The 18554-nt window shown below is 46.5% G+C and overlaps 1 protein-coding gene across 1 annotated transcript in view; it reads right to left on the bottom strand.

Moving 5' to 3' along the window:
• LOC124034600 (multiple C2 and transmembrane domain-containing protein 1-like) overlaps positions 1 to 18554 on the bottom strand; it is a 231809-nt gene that overhangs the window by 89128 nt on the left and 124127 nt on the right. Inside the window, exons 6-9 of the mRNA XM_046348001.1 lie at positions 14920 to 15090; positions 14251 to 14381; positions 9410 to 9596; positions 823 to 916 (exon numbers count right to left, since the gene is read on the bottom strand). Coding sequence (XP_046203957.1) covers positions 823 to 916; positions 9410 to 9596; positions 14251 to 14381; positions 14920 to 15090 — 583 coding nt within the window. The remainder of the gene's footprint in view (positions 1 to 822; positions 917 to 9409; positions 9597 to 14250; positions 14382 to 14919; positions 15091 to 18554) is intronic.

Genomic DNA, 18554 nt, shown 5'->3' with positions numbered 1-18554 from the left:
GCATGGAAAAAGAGGACCCACAACTTCACTCAAATGACATTTCAGGCTATGCACTTCTGTTGAACTAATTGGTTCGATGGCTAGCCTATGCACTTCACTTTCGCAGTCCATATTTTTCCATCACAACACTTGTAACTCTTGTTGCAACCCAGATGGAGGAATGTCAAGACAGCGAGGCAAAGATGTTGTTGCTTAAGTTCTGGTCTGAAAGTGAACTGAATACTTTACTGTAGAGTAGCTACAGCAAACCCCAGACTGAGCTATGAGTACTGTATTGAGGTCAGCAGGGATTTCCATTTGTTTCTCCGGTAATAAACAAAGGCAGAGCCATTAGGCCTTGCTCCAACCAGGAAATGAAAGACTACGGCAGCTCTATCTGCTCATGTGTGTGAGTCCTCTCCCCTGAGTGAGGCCAAACTAACTCAGTCCCACTTCTTTTCCATTAGATAACACACACTGTGAAAAAGTAAAGTAGTTCTCTCTACTGTATATCTCATTAAAAGTAAGAAGTAATGGAGAAACAAGAATGCAAGAGAAACGTTTCTCCCCTAGATTCATTTCAATCTCCCCAAAATAAATGTGGTTCTAAATGAGATGTTCTGTAATCTAGATACGATCTCTAATGGTTCTTATTGGCCATTGTCAATGACACCAAATTGATAGATTGATGTTTTATTATACATTAGGCATGGGAAGAATACATTTTGTGGAAACATACAGACAAGCGGGAGTGCCATTTAACAACAGATAACAGAAGTTATCCGCTCTTCATAGCAGAGAAGAAGATTTGAATGTCATTTGAAGAGGTTTTAGTTGACTTACCTGTGACGTCTGCTGCCATCAGCCCCTCTGATCTGATGACCTTAACCTGGACCACCCCCACATCCTTCAGGTTGTGGAACGACCTCAGCACACTCTGCAGGTTAGAGGTCAGAGGTCAGGGGTGATGGGTACATTGAGTACATTAAGCTGTGGGAAACAGTTCAGGACAGTTCAATTTACCACTGACATACAAACGGTCACATTAAGTGAAGTCGAATGGGCAAAATGTATTTTCATTTCCCAGCCAGTCAACGATCTTCCCTTCTCTCTCTTTTCTTTAGTTTAACACACAGGCACTATGGTCAGAAGAATGCCATTACCTTTTCTGTTTTGTGTGAACGAGTGGGAGAGAGATAGAAAGAGCTAGAGAAAGACAGGGAGCGAGAGAGTAAAACACACGCCATTTACTGATAGATGTCATATAGAGAAATTGCAGAGCTCAGACACTTCCCACTTCCACTGAGGCATGACTGGGATTCAGGCAGTGATGTGATAGTTACTGGGCACCATCACATATTTACTGGTCATACTGGTGCACACACACACACACACACACACACACACACACACACACACACACACACACACACACACACACACACACACACACACACACACACACACACACACACACACACACACACACACACACACACACACACACACACACACACACACACCACTCTCTACAGGGTACAGTGATCATCTCTCGACTATATAATGATGAAACCAGCCCAGTCTGCTGTGACTTTTTCTATCACTCAATGAAAACACACATCTCCATGTTAGCGGCAGCCTCATTGTCCCTTCACAGAGGTCAGATAGGACACAGGACAAGCCTGGCAGCGTAAATGTATGGACAAGTCTAGCAGATGAAGGAAAGAGCTGAGGAGGTGCAATCACACACACACACACACACACAAACACACACACACACACAGCCCTGCACTGAGAGCCATGCTGGCGTGTCTTAAAAGCAGAGAAAACACACTTCACTTCAATTTATTTCTCTCTCTGGCAATAACCCCCTTACATACCCAGAGGAGTAATTATAATTTACATTTCAGAGTCAGGGCCAGGCTACAGACTTCATTTATTATAAACTCTGTCAGCCTCTGCCTGTTTCCAGCGATATTATTGTTGAAATGCCTTAGAATGAAGATGAGAGGAGAGGAAGGAGAAGGGGAGAAAAACCTTTCCACATAAGTTTAATACATGATTTCTCTGAAGATATGACAGCTTATTATTTGTGATTATTGAGGAGGCCTAAAAAAAAAAAGAGAGAGAGAGAGAGAGAGAGAGAGAGAGAGAGAGAGAGAGAGAGAGAGAGAGAGAGAGAGAGAGAGAGAGAGAGAAAAACATGGCTGATTTGTGAAGCCGGAACATTTCCATAGCAGAGGAATTTCTGATTTGCAGGGCTGCCTTTTCAGGCCCTCTCAATAGACAGGCAGATAGATTGAAAAGCTCAGGAGATGAGGCCTCTTTATTTTTTTAATGAAAGGCTGTAGAATATATTTTCCCACCCTCCAATACATCCTCCCCCACCTCTCATCCATCCCACCTCCCATCCTCCCCCACCTCCCATCCTCCCCCACCTCCCATCCTCCCCCACCTCCCATCCTCCCCCACCTCTCATCCTCCCCCAACTCCCATCCTCCCTCACCTCCCATCCTCCCCCACCGCCCATCCTTCCCCACCTCCTATCCTCAACCCCCTCCCATCCTACCCCACATCCCTCCTCCCATCCTACCCCACATCCCTTCTCCCATCCTCCCCCACCTCCCATCCTCCCAGCTACCAACCTCCCCACGTCCCATCCTCCCCACCTCCCATCCTCCCATTCTTCCCCACCTCCCATCCTCCCAGCTACCAACCTCCCCACGTCCCATCCTCCCCACCTCCCATTCTTCCCCACGTCCCATCCTCCCCACCTCCCATCCTCCCATTCTTCCCCACCTCCCATCCTCCCAGCTACCAAGCTGAAGAGGCTCGCTCGCTCTGGGTTCAGCCTAGCCCCATTACCGTTGAAGAGGATCCACCCCCCCCATCCACCACCCCCTACCCGCCAGCAGGGACTAGGGATCGGGAGGTGGGGGGTGCATGTGGGGAGAAAGGGGGGTTGGTTATATGGCGGGCCCCAGCTTGATTGACACCTTGTCACCGTGACGTCTTATTCCATCTCTGTTGTGGGGAAAATGAATGTCAGCGCGCCGGGCCTTATGACTCGCTGTCATCTGGGAGGAGCCTCACCTTTTATCAACGCTCCAAATAACATTTCATCCCCACCGACTGCCGGCTGGACAATCCGATCAGGGGACATTCAATCGGATGACTGTGAAATGGAATGCTAAGAGCTTCCTCCTCCTCCTCTCTCTTCCCTTTCTCTACATCTCTCTCTCTACCTCTTCTTCTCTGTGTGGGTTGAGGCTCTGAGTTATGGGGGTGTATGGGGTTGTTATGGGGGAGTATGGGGTTGTTATGGGGGTGTATGGGGTTGTTATGGGGGTGTTATAAGGTATAGGAGCTGGTGGAGTGGAGTGGCAGCACTTGAGGAGAGGTCAGTGTGTCCCCCTCCACAGGTCCATTAAGAAACATCAGTCCAGGTCCTTCTTGGCAATTAGTATGTATACATCCCAATCAATACTTCTCTGTTAGGTGCTTAACAAGACACACATACATAGAATGTCACGTTCGTACAGACGGGGAGAGAAATGTGGAAACCTTATCATAAAAGACTGAATGTAACTCAGTGAACGAGAGAGAATCTGTACAGGGATGGGCAAAACTATGAGACGTTTAAACTGAAAGAAACCAACACAAGCACAGCACATTCAACTTCACACAGTAAACTCACCTGTAAGAGAGACACATCTCACAGCTAGAGACAACAGTCCTCCAGCACCTCACAGCTAGAGAGACAACAGTCCTCCAGCACCTCACAGCTAGAGAGACAACAGTCCTCCAGCACCTCACAGCTAGAGAGACAACAGTCCTCCAGCACCTCACAGCTAGAGACACCAGTCCTCCAGCACCTCACAGCTAGAGAGACACCAGTCCTCCAGCATCTCACAGCTAGAGACACCAGTCCTCCAGCATCTCACAGCTAGAGACACCAGTCCTCCAGCACCTCACAGCTAGAGACACCAGTCCTCCAGCACCTCACAGCTCAAGACACCAGTCCTCCAGGACCTCACAGCTAGAGACACCAGTCCTCCAGCACCTCACAGCTAGAGACACCAGTCTTCCAGCATCTCACAGCTAGGGAAACCAGTCCTCCAACACCTCACAGCTAGAGACACCAGTCCTCCAGCACCTCACAGCTAGAGACACTAGTCCTCCAGCACCTCACAGCTAGAGACACCAGTCCTCCAGCATCTCACAGCTAGAGACACCAGTCCTCCAGCACCTCACAGCTAGAAACACCAGTCCTCCAGCACCTCACAGCTAGAGACACCAGTCTTCCAGCATCTCACAGCTAGGGAAACCAGTCCTCCAACACCTCACAGCTAGAGACACCAGTCCTCCAGCACCTCACAGCTAGAGAAACCAGTCCTCCAGCACCTCACAGCTAGAGACACCAGTCCTCCAGCACCTCACAGCTCGAGACACCAGTCCTCCAGCACCTCACAGCTAGAGACACCAGTCTTCCAGCACCTCACAGCTAGAGACATCAGTCTTCCAGCATCTCACAGCTAGGGAAACCAGTCCTCCAACACCTCACAGCTAGAGACACCAGTCCTCCAGCACCTCACAGCTAGAGAGACACTAGTCCTCCAGCACCTCACGGCTAGAGACACCAGTCCTCCAGCATCTCACAGCTCGGGACACCAGTCCTCCAACACCTCACAGCTAGAGACACCAGTCCTCCAGCACCTCACAGCTAGAGACACCAGTCCTCCAGCACCTCACAGCTAGAGACACCAGTCCTCCAGCACCTCACAGCTAGAGACACCAGTCCTCCAGCACCTCACAGCTAGAGACACCAGTCCTCCAGCACCTCACAGCTCGAGACACCAGTCCTCCAGCACCTCACAGCTAGAGACACCAGTCTTCCAGCATCTCACAGCTAGGGAAACCAGTCCTCCAACACCTCACAGCTAGAGACACCAGTCCTCCAGCACCTCACAGCTAGAGACACTAGTCCTCCAGCACCTCACAGCTAGGGACACCAGTCCTCCAACACCTCACAGCTCGGGACACCAGTCCTCCAACACCTCACAGCTAGAGACACCAGTCCTCCAGCACCTCACAGCTAGAGAGACACCAGTCCTCCAGCACCTCACAGCTAGAGACACCAGTCCTCCAGCATCTCACAGCTAGGGACACCAGTCCTCCAACACCTCACAGCTAGAGACACCAGTCCTCCAGCACCTCACAGCTAGAGACACCAGTCCTCCAACACCTCACAGCTAGAGACACCAGTCATCCAGCACCTCACAGCTAGAGACACCAGTCTTCCAGCACCCTAGAGACACCAGTCCTCCAGCACCTCACAGCTAGAGACACCAGTCCTCCAGCACCTCACAGCTAGAGACACCAGTCCTCCAGCACCTCACAGCTAGAGACACCAGTCCTCCAACACCTTACAGCTAGAGACACCAGTCCTCCAGCACCTCACAGCTAGAGAGACACCAGTCCTCCAGTCTGTTCGTAATTAACAACCACAATAGACAGAATAGCATCCAAACCTATTCCAGGGGGGAATAACAGCTATAAGCCCACCCGCGTGGCTCTTCATCAAACAGACCAAAGCCTAGGGCCAGACTATAATGGAGACACACACATTACAATAAGCCATATAGGATGAGAAAAGGGACTTGGAGAAACCCAGCGTCTCCAGAGTCCACTCTCAGGTGTGTATTATCAGTTCTCTTCAATGGGGGCAGATTAATGGGAGGGAAACGCCTGCATTGTAGGCTGACCTCGGAAAGCACTTTAAACGGGCTAATGTCTTCTTCCTTCTGCTGCCTCACCATTTACACAGGGACTTACCGTGGAGGGAGGAGGGTCTTGTCAGGCAGCCAGCTGAAAGCTGAAAGTCATCTGATATGACTGTGCTGTGTTAATGATGTTGGGCCGGGCCAGTAGTGAGAAGTCAGGGACAGGTCGTTCCTCGACCATACGTTTTTAAGGAGCAATCTTCTTTGCTTCAAAGCCCAGGCGCTATGACGATGATAATGCATGGCACTTGAAACCCTCACCAACCCACTTCCCTAAATAGCTTACTGGTTGGTTGGTTGCTAGGGGGTGGGAGGTGGGGGTGAAGGCTAGCTGGTGTGTTAGGGAGGTTGCAGTGATTATTACTAGTGGGTGTTTTGTACGGCTGTCTGCTAGACAGCTGATTCCGAACTGATGATATCAGGGAATACATTCGCCCGAGCAATGCTTCACACACATACACACACACACACACATATTCATGAACACATGCACAGACACACTGAGACACACACACACGTGTACGCACAGGGGCGTGCACACACACACACACACACACACTCGGACTAATTTGCTTTGGGTATTGTACAGCATTAGAACCAGCACTTGCTGTTATCTGTGTGTCTTGATAAGGTACATCTTTATTAAATTCTCTCATTAAAAGGGCATCAGTCAGGAGAAAAGGAATATGCTAATGGAGGCAGTCCTCTTCAAACCAAACCACACTGTCCCGCTCCAACTGAAGAACCTACATAGAGAGATGAAGAGCATAACCTACACAGAGAGACAGAGAGCAGAACCTACACAGAGAGACAGAGAGCATAACCTACACAGAGAGACAAAGAGCATAACCTACACAGAGAGAGATGAAGAGCAGAATCTACACAGAGACAGAGAGCAGAATCTACACAGAGAGACGAAGAGCAGAACCTACACAGAGACAGAGAGCAGAACCTACACAGAGAAACGAATAGCAGAACCTACACAGAGAGACGAAGAGCAGAACCTCCACAGAGAGACAGAGAGCAGAACCTACACAGAGAGACGAAGAGCAGAACCTACACAGAGAGACAGAGAGCAGAACCTACACAGAGAGACAGAGAGCAGAACCTACACAGAGAGACAGAGAGCAGAACCTACACAGAGAGACAGAGAGCGGAACCTACACAGAGAGACAGAGAGTAGAACCTACACAGAGAGACAGAGAGCAAGCATGAAAACGAGGGAAAGAAAAGATGGGGGGAAATGTCTCTTGTTTAACGCACAGAAAATCAGGGGCTCTGGAGTTGTAAAAGGTGAAATAGCTTTTTCTTTTCATTTTGCATGCCTACCCCTGCCAGCACAACCCTCACCCCTTACTTCTCACTATTACTATTACACACACACACACACACACACACACACACACACACACACACACACACACACACACACACACACACACACACACACACACACACACACACACACACACACACACACACACACACACACACACACACACACACACACACCTCCCGGCCCTAGCTCAAAGTAAATGAAGGAAGAGAGGCACGCCCGCCATCTGTCTAGGTCCTAGAGCTCCCCCCGTTGAGCGTAGGATGCCACTGCAGCGCGGGAAGTGCTCTCGTGGCCAGCCAATGAGCTGCTAGCGTTGTATGTAGGTCACACGTCCGTGGTTGGCCTGTGGAGCGCTCTCCACTGGAGCTCACCCAGATCAACCACACAACCCAGCAGGACTCTACACTTAAATTAGAGCACAGTTTACACACACACACACACACACACACACACACACACACACACACACACACACACACACACACACACACACACACACACACACACACACACACACACACACACACACACACACACACACACACACACACACACACACACACACACTCCTATATACAATCAAATGAAGTAGGTTGCTAGAATATGGTGAAGATATAAATGACACACACAGTGCTGTAGGAGTATTCAATCCCTGTCTTAATGAAGGTGCACAGCGTTGGAACAACAGTCCTCCAGGACTCGATATGCATTATCAGACAGTAAAGCATTTTCCACCAGATGACATACTGTTGATATATGACGAGTGTCCCCCATCAGGCCTGTCAAAGAGGGAGCTCCAGAGTCCTGTGTGAGTGTTTGTGTGTGTGTGTCTTTGTGCTGGGCTGATGGCTGAGTGACAGCCAGTGAAGGGTTAACAGCATTAAGACAAAAGAACAGGCGGAATGTATTGTGTTGTGGCGGGAGGGCCTCAGGAGGACAGGGAGCCTAAGACTCCTCAGAGAGACACCATGCCTTTTACAGCAAACACACTGAGGTCCTACTGACGGGTTCATTAACATACACACACACACACACACACACACAGTAACACACTAGCACACTCCACAGAGACTTTTACATATTCACAAATATAAATATTCACACCCACTCACACTATGGTAGAAAACCCTGATACGCTAGAAACCAAGGTCTCTCAGTGGAGAGAGAAGAGAGAAGAGCGATTCACGGCAGCTTCAGTTTCAATAGAATCTGTCAGGCTGTCTTCTCTCTTAGCCTATCAGTCCCCTATTCTTCTCCACTTCTCTCTACCTCAGCCTGTTTTCTTCTGTCCCCTCCCCTCTTTCAGCAGTAGTTAGCAGGTCAAAGCCATTTGATGGAAACGTTGGGGCAGTATAAGGCTTGTTAGGAAGGCCCAAAAAATGGTCAAAGACTCCAGTCACCCAAATCATAGATTGTTCCCTCTGCTACCGCACGGCAAGTGGTACCGGAGCGCCAAGTCTAGGACCAAAAGGCTTCTTAACAGCTTCTATCCCCAAGCCATAAGACTGCAGAAAAATTATTCAAATGCCAACCCAGACTATTACATTGACTTCCCCCCTTTGTTTTTACACTGCTGCAACTCGCTGTTTATTATCTATGCATAGTCACTTTACCCCTACCTGATGTACAAATCACTTTGACTAACCTGTACCCCAACACATTGACTGTACCAGTACCCCCTGTATATAGATTAAGGGCTTGTAAGTAAGCATTTCACCTTAAGGTCTACACCTGTTGAATTCGGCACGTGATAAAGCAGGACAGACATGTATACAGTGTAGAGTGAAGTTGATCTTTGGTCAGTTTGGCATTTCCCCCACTAATAGTTAATAAGGTTAGTATTGGAGGAGGGGAAGCTGGAAACTTACTGGAAACTTCACCCTGGAGCCATTTAGAAAACAGACAGGTGAGAAAAAACAGGGCCCGGAGGGTGTTGTTTCTCTGAACGATCCATTTATCAGTATTGATTGGCTTATGAATCTACTGGTTGGAAATGTGATCTAATGAAAAGCAAGTTCACATTGCTGTACTGACAAGTCCGTGACATTATGCTGCAGCTTTATGTCTCCACAAGAGGGAGCAGGAGAGACCTAGAGCCTGGTAGCTGCTGTTAAGGTCAGACAGGCAGACCAATTCTGACTGGTCTTTTGACTAATCAGATCAAAAAAAAAAATCTGATTTGAAAAAATCTGATGTGATTGGTCAAAAGACCAATTAGGGAAAAAATATCAGAATTGGCTGCCTGTGTAAACCCAGCCCTAGTGACGCAGACACGCATGCATAGACACACACACACAAACTAACTCACATATCTCTGTCGTATCTGGTGTCTCTCGTGTGTGTCGTTCAGGATGTTGACAGACAGGTCCGAGATGGACACTGCAGCTGCCCCCGTGAGTGTGACCAGCAGCACCAGCATGCCCTCGCCCTCCTCCAGCGGCAGGTCAAACTTATGAGTGTGCTCTTTACTGAGCGGTGACAGGTCTATCGAACACCTGAAAAACACACACATATTTGGAATTTCAGACGTACAGGTCGATGTAGACTAACATTGAGAGGAAAAAACAAAACCGCGAGAGTGAGAAAGAGTGAGATGTTGGTAAAAGCAGGAGAAAGAGGGGACGAGAAAGAGTGAGGTAGAATATACAAGAGAGAGGTAGAGGCAGAGATGGGGAGAGAGATAGAGAGGAAGAGATGGGGGGAGAGAGAGACAGAGACACAGAGAGAGGGATGTGGGAGAGAGAGAGAGAGAGAGAGAGAGAGAGGCAGAGCTGTGGGAGAGAGAGAGAGAGAGAGAGAGAGAGAGAGAGAGAGAGAGAGAGAGAGAGAGAGAGACAGAGACAGAGACAGAGACAGAGACACAGAGAGAGGGATGTGGGAGAGAGAGAGAGAGAGAGAGGCAGAGCTGTGGGAGAGAGAGAGAGAGAGAGACAGAGACAGAGACAGAGACAGAGACAGAGACACAGAGAGGGGGATGTGGGAGAGAGAGAGAGAGAGAGAGAGGCAGAGACAGAGACACAGAGAGAGGGATGTGGGAGAGAGAGAGAGAGAGAGAGGCAGAGCTGTGGGAGAGAGAGAGAGAGAGAGAGAGAGAGACAGAGACAGAGACAGAGACAGAGACAGAGACACAGAGAGGGGGATGTGGGAGAGAGAGAGAGAGAGGCAGAGAGACACAGACAGAGGGACAGAGAGAGGGATGAGGGAGAGAGAGAGAGAGAGAGAGAGAGAGAGAGAGAGAGAGAGAGAGAGAGAGAGAGAGAGAGACAGAGACACAGAGAGAGGGATGTGGGAGAGAGAGAGAGAGAGAGAGAGGCAGAGCTGTGGGAGAGAGAGAGAGAGACAGAGACACAGAGAGAGGGATGTGGGAGAGAGAGAGAGAGAGAGAGAGAGAGAGAGAGAGAGAGAGAGAGAGGCAGAGCTGTGGAGAGAGAGAGAGAGAGAGAGAGAGAGAGAGAGAGAGAGAGAGAGAGAGAGAGAGAGAGAGAGAGAGAGACATCAGACATCTACCAAAAAGCAATTGGTAGCCAAAAAATACAATCTCTCATGGACAACTTTTTAGCCTTAACATTCTCCTACAGCAATGAAGGTGTACAAGAGGGTTTGGAATATAAACTTTATATTTGACAAATGAGCCTCCTTGGCTAATTTAAAGAAGGATAAGAGCAAACCAGAAATAACAGATAATGAAAAATGGTTTGATAATGATTGCAAAAATCAATAATCAAAAAAATTATTGCAATACAAACACACCCTAAGAACAAAAAAAGAACAGAACATTAGAAATCAGCTGGATGGAATTGAGGAATCCATAGAATCAAACCACTTCTGGGAGAATTGGAATAAATTAAACAACCCTCATCATGAGGAATTGGCTATCCAAAATGGGGATATGTGGAGAAATCACTTTGCAAACCTCTGCAGCAATATAACAAAGAGCCAAGAACAAAAAGAAATACAAGAAAAATGACAAATCCTTGAATCAGCAGTCAAAGACTTTCAGAATCCTGTGGATTCCCCAATTACAGAAGAAGAATTATTGGACAAACTATGTACTCTCCAACCCAAAAAGGCCTGTGGTGCTGATGGTATTTTAAACGAAATGATCAAATATACAGACCACAAATTCATATGGGCTATACTCAAACTCTTCAACATTATCCTCACTGCAGGTATTTTCCCCGATATTTGGAACCAGGGATTGATCACACCAATCTACAAAAATGGAGACAAATTTGACCCAAATAATTACAGAGAAATTTGTGTTAACAGCAACGTGGGGAAAACTCTCTGCAGTATTATAAATAGCAGACTACATCATTTCATTGACAAACACAATGTCCTGAGCAGAAGCCAGATTGGATTTTTTTTAAATGATCGTACAACAGACCACATTTACACCCTCCACACTCTAATTGATAAACAAGTAAAGCAAAACAAAGGCAAAATCTACTTGTGTTTTGTAGATTTCAAGAAAGCATTTGATTCAATTTGGCACAAAGGTCTTTTTTATAAACTAATAGAAAGTGGTAATGGAGGGAAAACATATGATTTTATTAAATCAATGTACACTAAAAACAAATGTGCGGTTAAAATTGGCAACAAGCAAACAGACTGGCTGCCCAATAAGTCCAACACTATTTAACATCTACATTAATGAATTGTCAAAAACATTAGAAGAATCGGCAGCACCTGGTATCACCCTACACAACACTGAAATCAAGTGCCTGCTGTACGCAGATGACCTGGTGCTGCTGTCTCCCACTGAAGAGGGGTTACAGCAGCACCTAGATCATCTTCACAGGTTCTGTCAGACCTGGGCTCTGACCGTTAACCACAGGTTCTGTCAGACCTGGGCTCTGACCGTTAACCACAGGTTCTGTCAGACCTGGGCTCTGACCGTTAACCACAGGTTCTGTCAGACCTGGGCTCTGACCGTTAACCACAGGTTCTGTCAGACCTGGGCTCTGACCGTTAACCACAGGTTCTGTCAGACCTGGGCTCTGACCGTTAACCACAGGTTCTGTCAGACCTGGGCTCTGACCGTTAACCACAGGTTCTGTCAGACCTGGGCTCTGACCGTTAACCTAAAAAAACAAATATAATGATATTCCAAAAAAGGTCCGGAAATAAGGATGACAAATATAAATTCTATTTGGATACAGTTCTATTAGAACACACCAAAAACTACACATATCTAGGACTATCAGCAACACAGGTAGCTTTCACATGGCTGTGAATGAGCTGAGAGACAAAGCAAGAAGAGCATTATATGCCATTAAAAGGAACATCAAAATCAAAATTCAAAATGTTTCAATCAGTTATATAACCAATTGCTCTATATGGCAGTGAAGTATGGGGTCCAATCTCTAATAATGAATTTACCAAATGGGACAAACATCCAATCGAAATACTGCATGCAGAGTTTTGCAAGACTGTATTGCAAAGTGCAAAGAAAAACTCCAAATAACGCATGTAGAGCAGAATTGGGCCAATACCCCCCAGGTACACCACCACCAGCGCAGACACAGAGCTTCTACAGGACCAGATCAACCAGTGCAGGAGCCAGCTGAAGAACTCTGTCCAGGAGCTGAGAGAGAGCCTTACCACAGCGCTGGAGGAGGTAAAGGCCACCATGAGGAGAGAGCCTTACCACAGCGCTGGAGGAGGTAAAGGCCACCATGAGGAGAGAGCCTTACCACAGCGCTGGAGGAGGTAAAGGCCACCATGAGGAGAAAGCCTTATCACAGCGCTGGAGGAGGTAAAGGCCACCATGAGGAGAGAGCCTTACCACAGCGCTGGAGGAGAAAGGCCACCATGAGGAGAGAGCCTTATTATCACAGCGCTGGAGGAGGTAAAGGCCACCATGAGGAGAAAGCCTTATCACAGCGCTGGAGGAGGTAAAGGCCACCATGAGGAGAGAGCCTTATCACAGCGCTGGAGGAGGTAAAGGCCACCATGAGGAGAGAGCCATTATCACAGCGCTGGAGGAGGTAAAGGCCACCATGAGGAGAGAGCCTTACCACAGCGTTGGAGGAGGTAAAGGCCACCATGAGGAGAGAGCCTTACCACAGCGCTGGAGGAGGTAAAGGCCACCATGAGGAGAGAGCCTTACCACAGCGCTGGAGGAGGTAAAGGCCACCATGAGGAGAGAGCCTTATCACAGCGCTGGAGGAGGTAAAGACCACCATGAGGAGAGAACCTTACCACAGTGCTGGAGGAGGTAAAGACCACCATGAGGAGAGAGCTGGTGCAGGTAAAGGAGGAGATGGCAAAGGAGTTGTCTGTCATCAAGAGGGTGCTGCAGCACAGAGAGCAGACTGTAGAGACTCCTAAAGAGAAGCTGCAGCCCCCACCACCCCTAACACCCCCACTGACCCACCTTTACCCCCCCCCCACCCCACCCGACTGCCCTTTACCCACACCATCCATCTCTCTGTCAGTCCAGTATCATGTCAAGTTAGTTGTGCAATAGGTAGCAGGTAGGTCCACTGGCTGTGTGTGTGTGTGTGTGTGTGTGTGTGTGTGTGTGTGTGTGTGTGTGTGTGTGTGTGTGTGTGTGTGTGTGTGTGTGTGTGTGTGTGTGTGTGTGTGTGTGTGTGTGTGTGTGTGTGTGTGTGTGTGTGTGTGTGTGTGTGTGTGTGTGTGTTAATGAACCTGTCTGTAGGACCTCAGCGGGCATGGAACAGATGAGTATTTAAGGAGGGGAACAGCCAATTACAATAGACACTAGCTCCCCAGGAAGAGGACACCACCAGCTCCTCCAATCTCCTCTCTGAGCTATTAGCCTCCTGTCTTTCAGACTTAGTGGGGACTTGTCAGACAAACACACACACGCACACTAATGGACGCAAACACACAAGTAGCAGATGAAAGTCAGGCCAACGGTCCTGTGATGACTGCGACCTCAAAATCAGTGTCACCTTCAGCCCAAGAGGGAACCTCACATCAGCTAAGCACACAAACTGCAGACCCTTAGAGCATACTAACAGAGACAAGAAGGAAACTATTGGTGCGGTGTGTGTGTGTGTGTGTGTGTGTGTGTGTGTGTGTGTGTGTGTGTGTGTGTGTGTGTGTGTGTGTGTGTGTGTGTGTGTGTGTGTGTGTGTGTGTGTGTGTGTGTGTGTGTGTGTGTGTGTGTGAAAAGCCCACCTGCCCATGAAGTCGTCCTTCTTGCCTGCGTCTTTGTCCCAGACGGTGATGTCGATGAAGCCCCCCTGCTCCTCATAAAGATGGAAGTCAAACTGCTCTCTCCACTGGGGGTTCAGAGTCTTGGGTATCGTCTGTGGAAGAAGCACACATATGGTTGTGTGTGTGTGCGTGCGTGTGTGTGCGTGCGTGCGTGCGTGCGTGCGTGTGTGTGTGTGTGTGCGTGTGTGTGTGTGTGTGTGTGTGTGCGTGTGCGTGCATCAGTGTTTCCCCTTATCATTGTTCAAGTTCAAGTTGTATTTGTCACAAGTACAGTGAAATGCGTAACGTCCTATTTCTTTGTATTTGTGTGTATCTAAAACAAATACCACTAATGTTGACAACTGATCTTCTTAGCTTTGCTTTTCCTCAGGGTGCTTTTTAGTTGTTCAGTTTGTGTCAATCTTTAGTTTTTTATCTTATGTTTGTTGAGTAGTAAATATTTTAGCTTTACATTTGATAGTTTTATCTTGTAAAGCACATTGTGTTGCATGTCTGAAATGTGCTGTATTAATAAAGCTTGATTTGATCTATCATCTAATGCTAAAGTCTGCTGCCTTTGATTGATTGATAGCTAAGAATTGTCTAGGAAGTGGGTTGGTTGGTACAGTGTGATAAGGCTGGTGGAGGTACCTTGCTCTTGTATTTCTGATGGCCCAGTCTGAACTTGACGTAGGGGTCACTGAAGCCGTTGGCGTCCATAGGCTGGAGGTCATGAGCCTCGATCAGACTGATGCTCACTATACCTCTCCACAGCTGAGCTTTCCTGTGGACATCTGACAACCGCATACTCGAATGCTGCTGCTAATAAAACACACACACACATGAACAGAAACAGAGAAATGCTCAATATGATTTCAACTTCTGAATCGTGACAATCAATCATAGTACTCTACCTGCAGACACACAGCAATATAAACACAGGACAGACATGGAGACCATACAAAGAGATGCAGGCAAAGGAACAAACACACAGTCAAACACAGAATATGTGAGTAGAGTCAACTCCTGGTTCAAAGTTTGTCCAACATGCTGTGGATCAGTCCTGTACCATAGCGATATACACAGAGTAAACCAAATATTAGGAATAACTTCCTAATATTGAGTTGCACCCCCCTTATGCCATAAGAACAGCCTCAATACATCAGGGCATGGGCTCTACAAGGTGTCAAAGTATTCCACAGGGATGCTGGCCCATGTTGACTCCAATGCTTCCCACAGTTGTGTCAAGTTGGCTGGATGTCCTTTGAGTGGTGAGCCATTCTTGAAACACACGGGAAACTGTTGAGCGTGAAAAATCCAGCAGCCAGCGTTGCAGTTCTTCAAATCGGTACACCTGGCACCTACTACCAAACCCTGTTCAAAGGCACCTGCATCTTTTGTCTTGCCCATTCACCCTCTAAATCCCACAGAATCTATGTTTGAATTGTCTCAAGGCTTAAAAATCCTTCTTTAACCTGTCTCCTCCCCTTCATCTACACTGATTGAAGTGGATTTAACAAGTGACATGAATAAGGGATCATAGCATTCACCTGGATGTCAGGGAAAATGCAGATGTCCTTAACATTTTGTATACTCAGTGCAGATACCTGATCTGGGTTCAGATCCCACCCATGGACCTTGTACTGTCAATTCTACAGGCTTATGTCCCAGGCTAAGGCTACACAGTCACTCACATACTAACAATCTCTGGCTTTTCACCTGTGCCTGTGAGGTTCTATGTAGTGTCTCAAAGTAGAAGTGCTGATCTAGGATCAGTTTAAGATTCATTATGGACAGGGGGAACGGATCCTAGATCAGCACTCCTACTCTGAGACGCGTTGTGAATAGAGGCCCTGGTCTATAAGTCTGTGAGTCACAGCAGTAGAATATACAGGTCCTTCAGAAAGTGTTCACATCCCTTGACTTTTTCCACATTGTTGTGTTCTTTTTACATTTTAAATGGATCAAATGTAGATTTTGTGTCAAAGTGGAATTCTGTTTTTTGAAATGTTTATACATGAATTGAAAATGAAAAGCTGAAATGTCTTGATTCAATAAGTATTCAACCCGTTTGTTATGGAAAGCCTAAATAAGTTCAAGAGAAAACATTTGCTTAAACAAAAGTCACATAAGTTGCATGGACATGATTTTTGAACGACTAGCTCATCTCTGTGTCGAGCAGTGAATTTCAAACACAGATTGAAAAACAAAGACCAGGGAAGTTTTCCAATGCCCCGCAAAGAAGGGCACCGATTGGTGAAGCATGGTGAAATTATTAATTACACTTTGGATGGGTGTATCAATAAACCCAGTCACTACAAAGATACAGGTGTCCTTCCTAACTCAGTTGCCGGAGAGGAAGGAAACTGCTCAGGGATTTCACCATGAGGACAATGGTGACTTTAAAACAGATACAGAGTTGAATGGCAGTGATACAAGTGTGACGACCCTCCCACTCTGTCTGTCGTATTCTGTCTTTGTTCTTGTTTCCTTATTAGGATGCCGGTGGGCGGAGTTGAGAGGGTCGTCAGCTACATGGGAAACACCTGGGCCAGGTGTCTCCCAGGATAAATAGACCTCTTCCACATTCATGGAAGAGACTCTCTCCATGCAGACACCTTTGTAGATTGTGTTGTGGTTCTTGGTGGCCTTTTGGTTGTTTGCTTTGGCACCTTTCATCACCCTGCATTATCACATTCATGCATGCAAAACACTCACTTACACTACTGATTACTGATTACACACACCATTGTATATTATACTTAGTTACTTATTTAATAAATATATATTTTGCTAATCCTTATCTCCACGTTGTCTCCCTTTGTTACGGGCTTTGAGCCGGTTCGTGACACAAGTAAACTGAGGATGGATCAACAACATTGTAGTTACTCTACTAAACTAAACAACAGAGTGAAAAGAAGGAAGTTTGTACAGAATAATACATGTCAAAAAAATAAACGCATCCTGTTTGCAATAAGGCACTAAAGTAAACATATTTACAAGCATGGTGATGGTTGCATCATGTTATAGGTAAGGACAAGGGAGTTTTTTTTTTAGAAAAAACAGAAATGGAATAGAGCTAAGCACAGGCAAAATCCTAGAGGAAAACCTGGTGGCCTAGTTACAGTTTTGACTTAAATTTGCTTTAAAAGCTATGGCAAGACTTAAAAATGTCTGTCTAGCAATGATCAACAACCAACTTGACAGAGCTTGAAGAATTTTTAAAAGAATAATGTGCAATCAAGTTGTGCAAAGCTCTTAAGAGACTTACCCAGAAAGACTCACAGCTGTAATCACTGCCAAAGGTGATTCTAACATGTATTTATTCAAGAGGTTGAATACTTTTGTAATAAAGACATGTTAGTTTTACATTTTTTTAATGTGTATATATATATGTATTTTGTTTTACAAATGTTAGATTTTTTCTTCCATTTTGACAATACAGAGTATTTTGTGTAAGTAGTTGACAAAAAAATAACAATTAAACCATTTTTATCCCACCTTGTAACAAAACAAAATGTGGAAAAAGTGAAGCTGTGTGAATACTTCCTGAAGGCACTATAGTAAACTCCATTGAGTTGTACCACTGACAGCATTAACTCGCTGTAGTAAACTCAATTGAGCTGTACCACTGACAGCATTAACTCGTTGTAGTAACCACCATTGAGCTGTACCACTGACAGCATTACCTCACAATAGTAAACCCCATTGAGCTGTACCACTGACAGCATTACCTCACAATAGTAAACCCCATTGAGCTGTACCACTGACAGCATTACCTCACTGTAGTAAACCCCATTGAGCTGTACCACTGACAGCATTACCTCACAATAGTAAACCCCATTGAGCTGTACCACTGACAGCATTACCTCACTGTAGTAAACCCCATTGAGCTGTACCACTGACAGCATTAATTCAGATTGCTGCTCCTCCCCTCTCAGATTAAAACCCATTTTTAACCGTTTACTAATGTCTTACAGGCTAATTTAACCTCGACAGGAGTCACAATGCTATTGCTCGCTTGTGCAGGGGGGAAGGGGGAACAAAAAACAAAGCAGTCGGTACATATTTGTCAAACAAACACATCACTACGAGATATCTCACTGTCTCCATGCCTTGTTTGGAGGAGCCTCATTAACATATAGTTGGTTTTGGAGTGAATTTCATTAAACTTTGAACAAACCCTGGCGCACAAGCACCGGCGCTTTGATGTGGAGATGAAGCCTCTTCATTTCCATTCTCCAGACATGAAACAATGAGAGCTGGGCTCTGTGTGATACTACCAC

The sequence above is a fragment of the Oncorhynchus gorbuscha genome, linkage group LG04 (assembly GCF_021184085.1).
Source record: "Oncorhynchus gorbuscha isolate QuinsamMale2020 ecotype Even-year linkage group LG04, OgorEven_v1.0, whole genome shotgun sequence".
Taxonomy (NCBI): Eukaryota; Metazoa; Chordata; class Actinopteri; order Salmoniformes; family Salmonidae; genus Oncorhynchus; species Oncorhynchus gorbuscha.
Note: the sequence above shows the minus strand (reverse complement) of the source record. Positions and strands in the feature narration are given on the sequence as shown.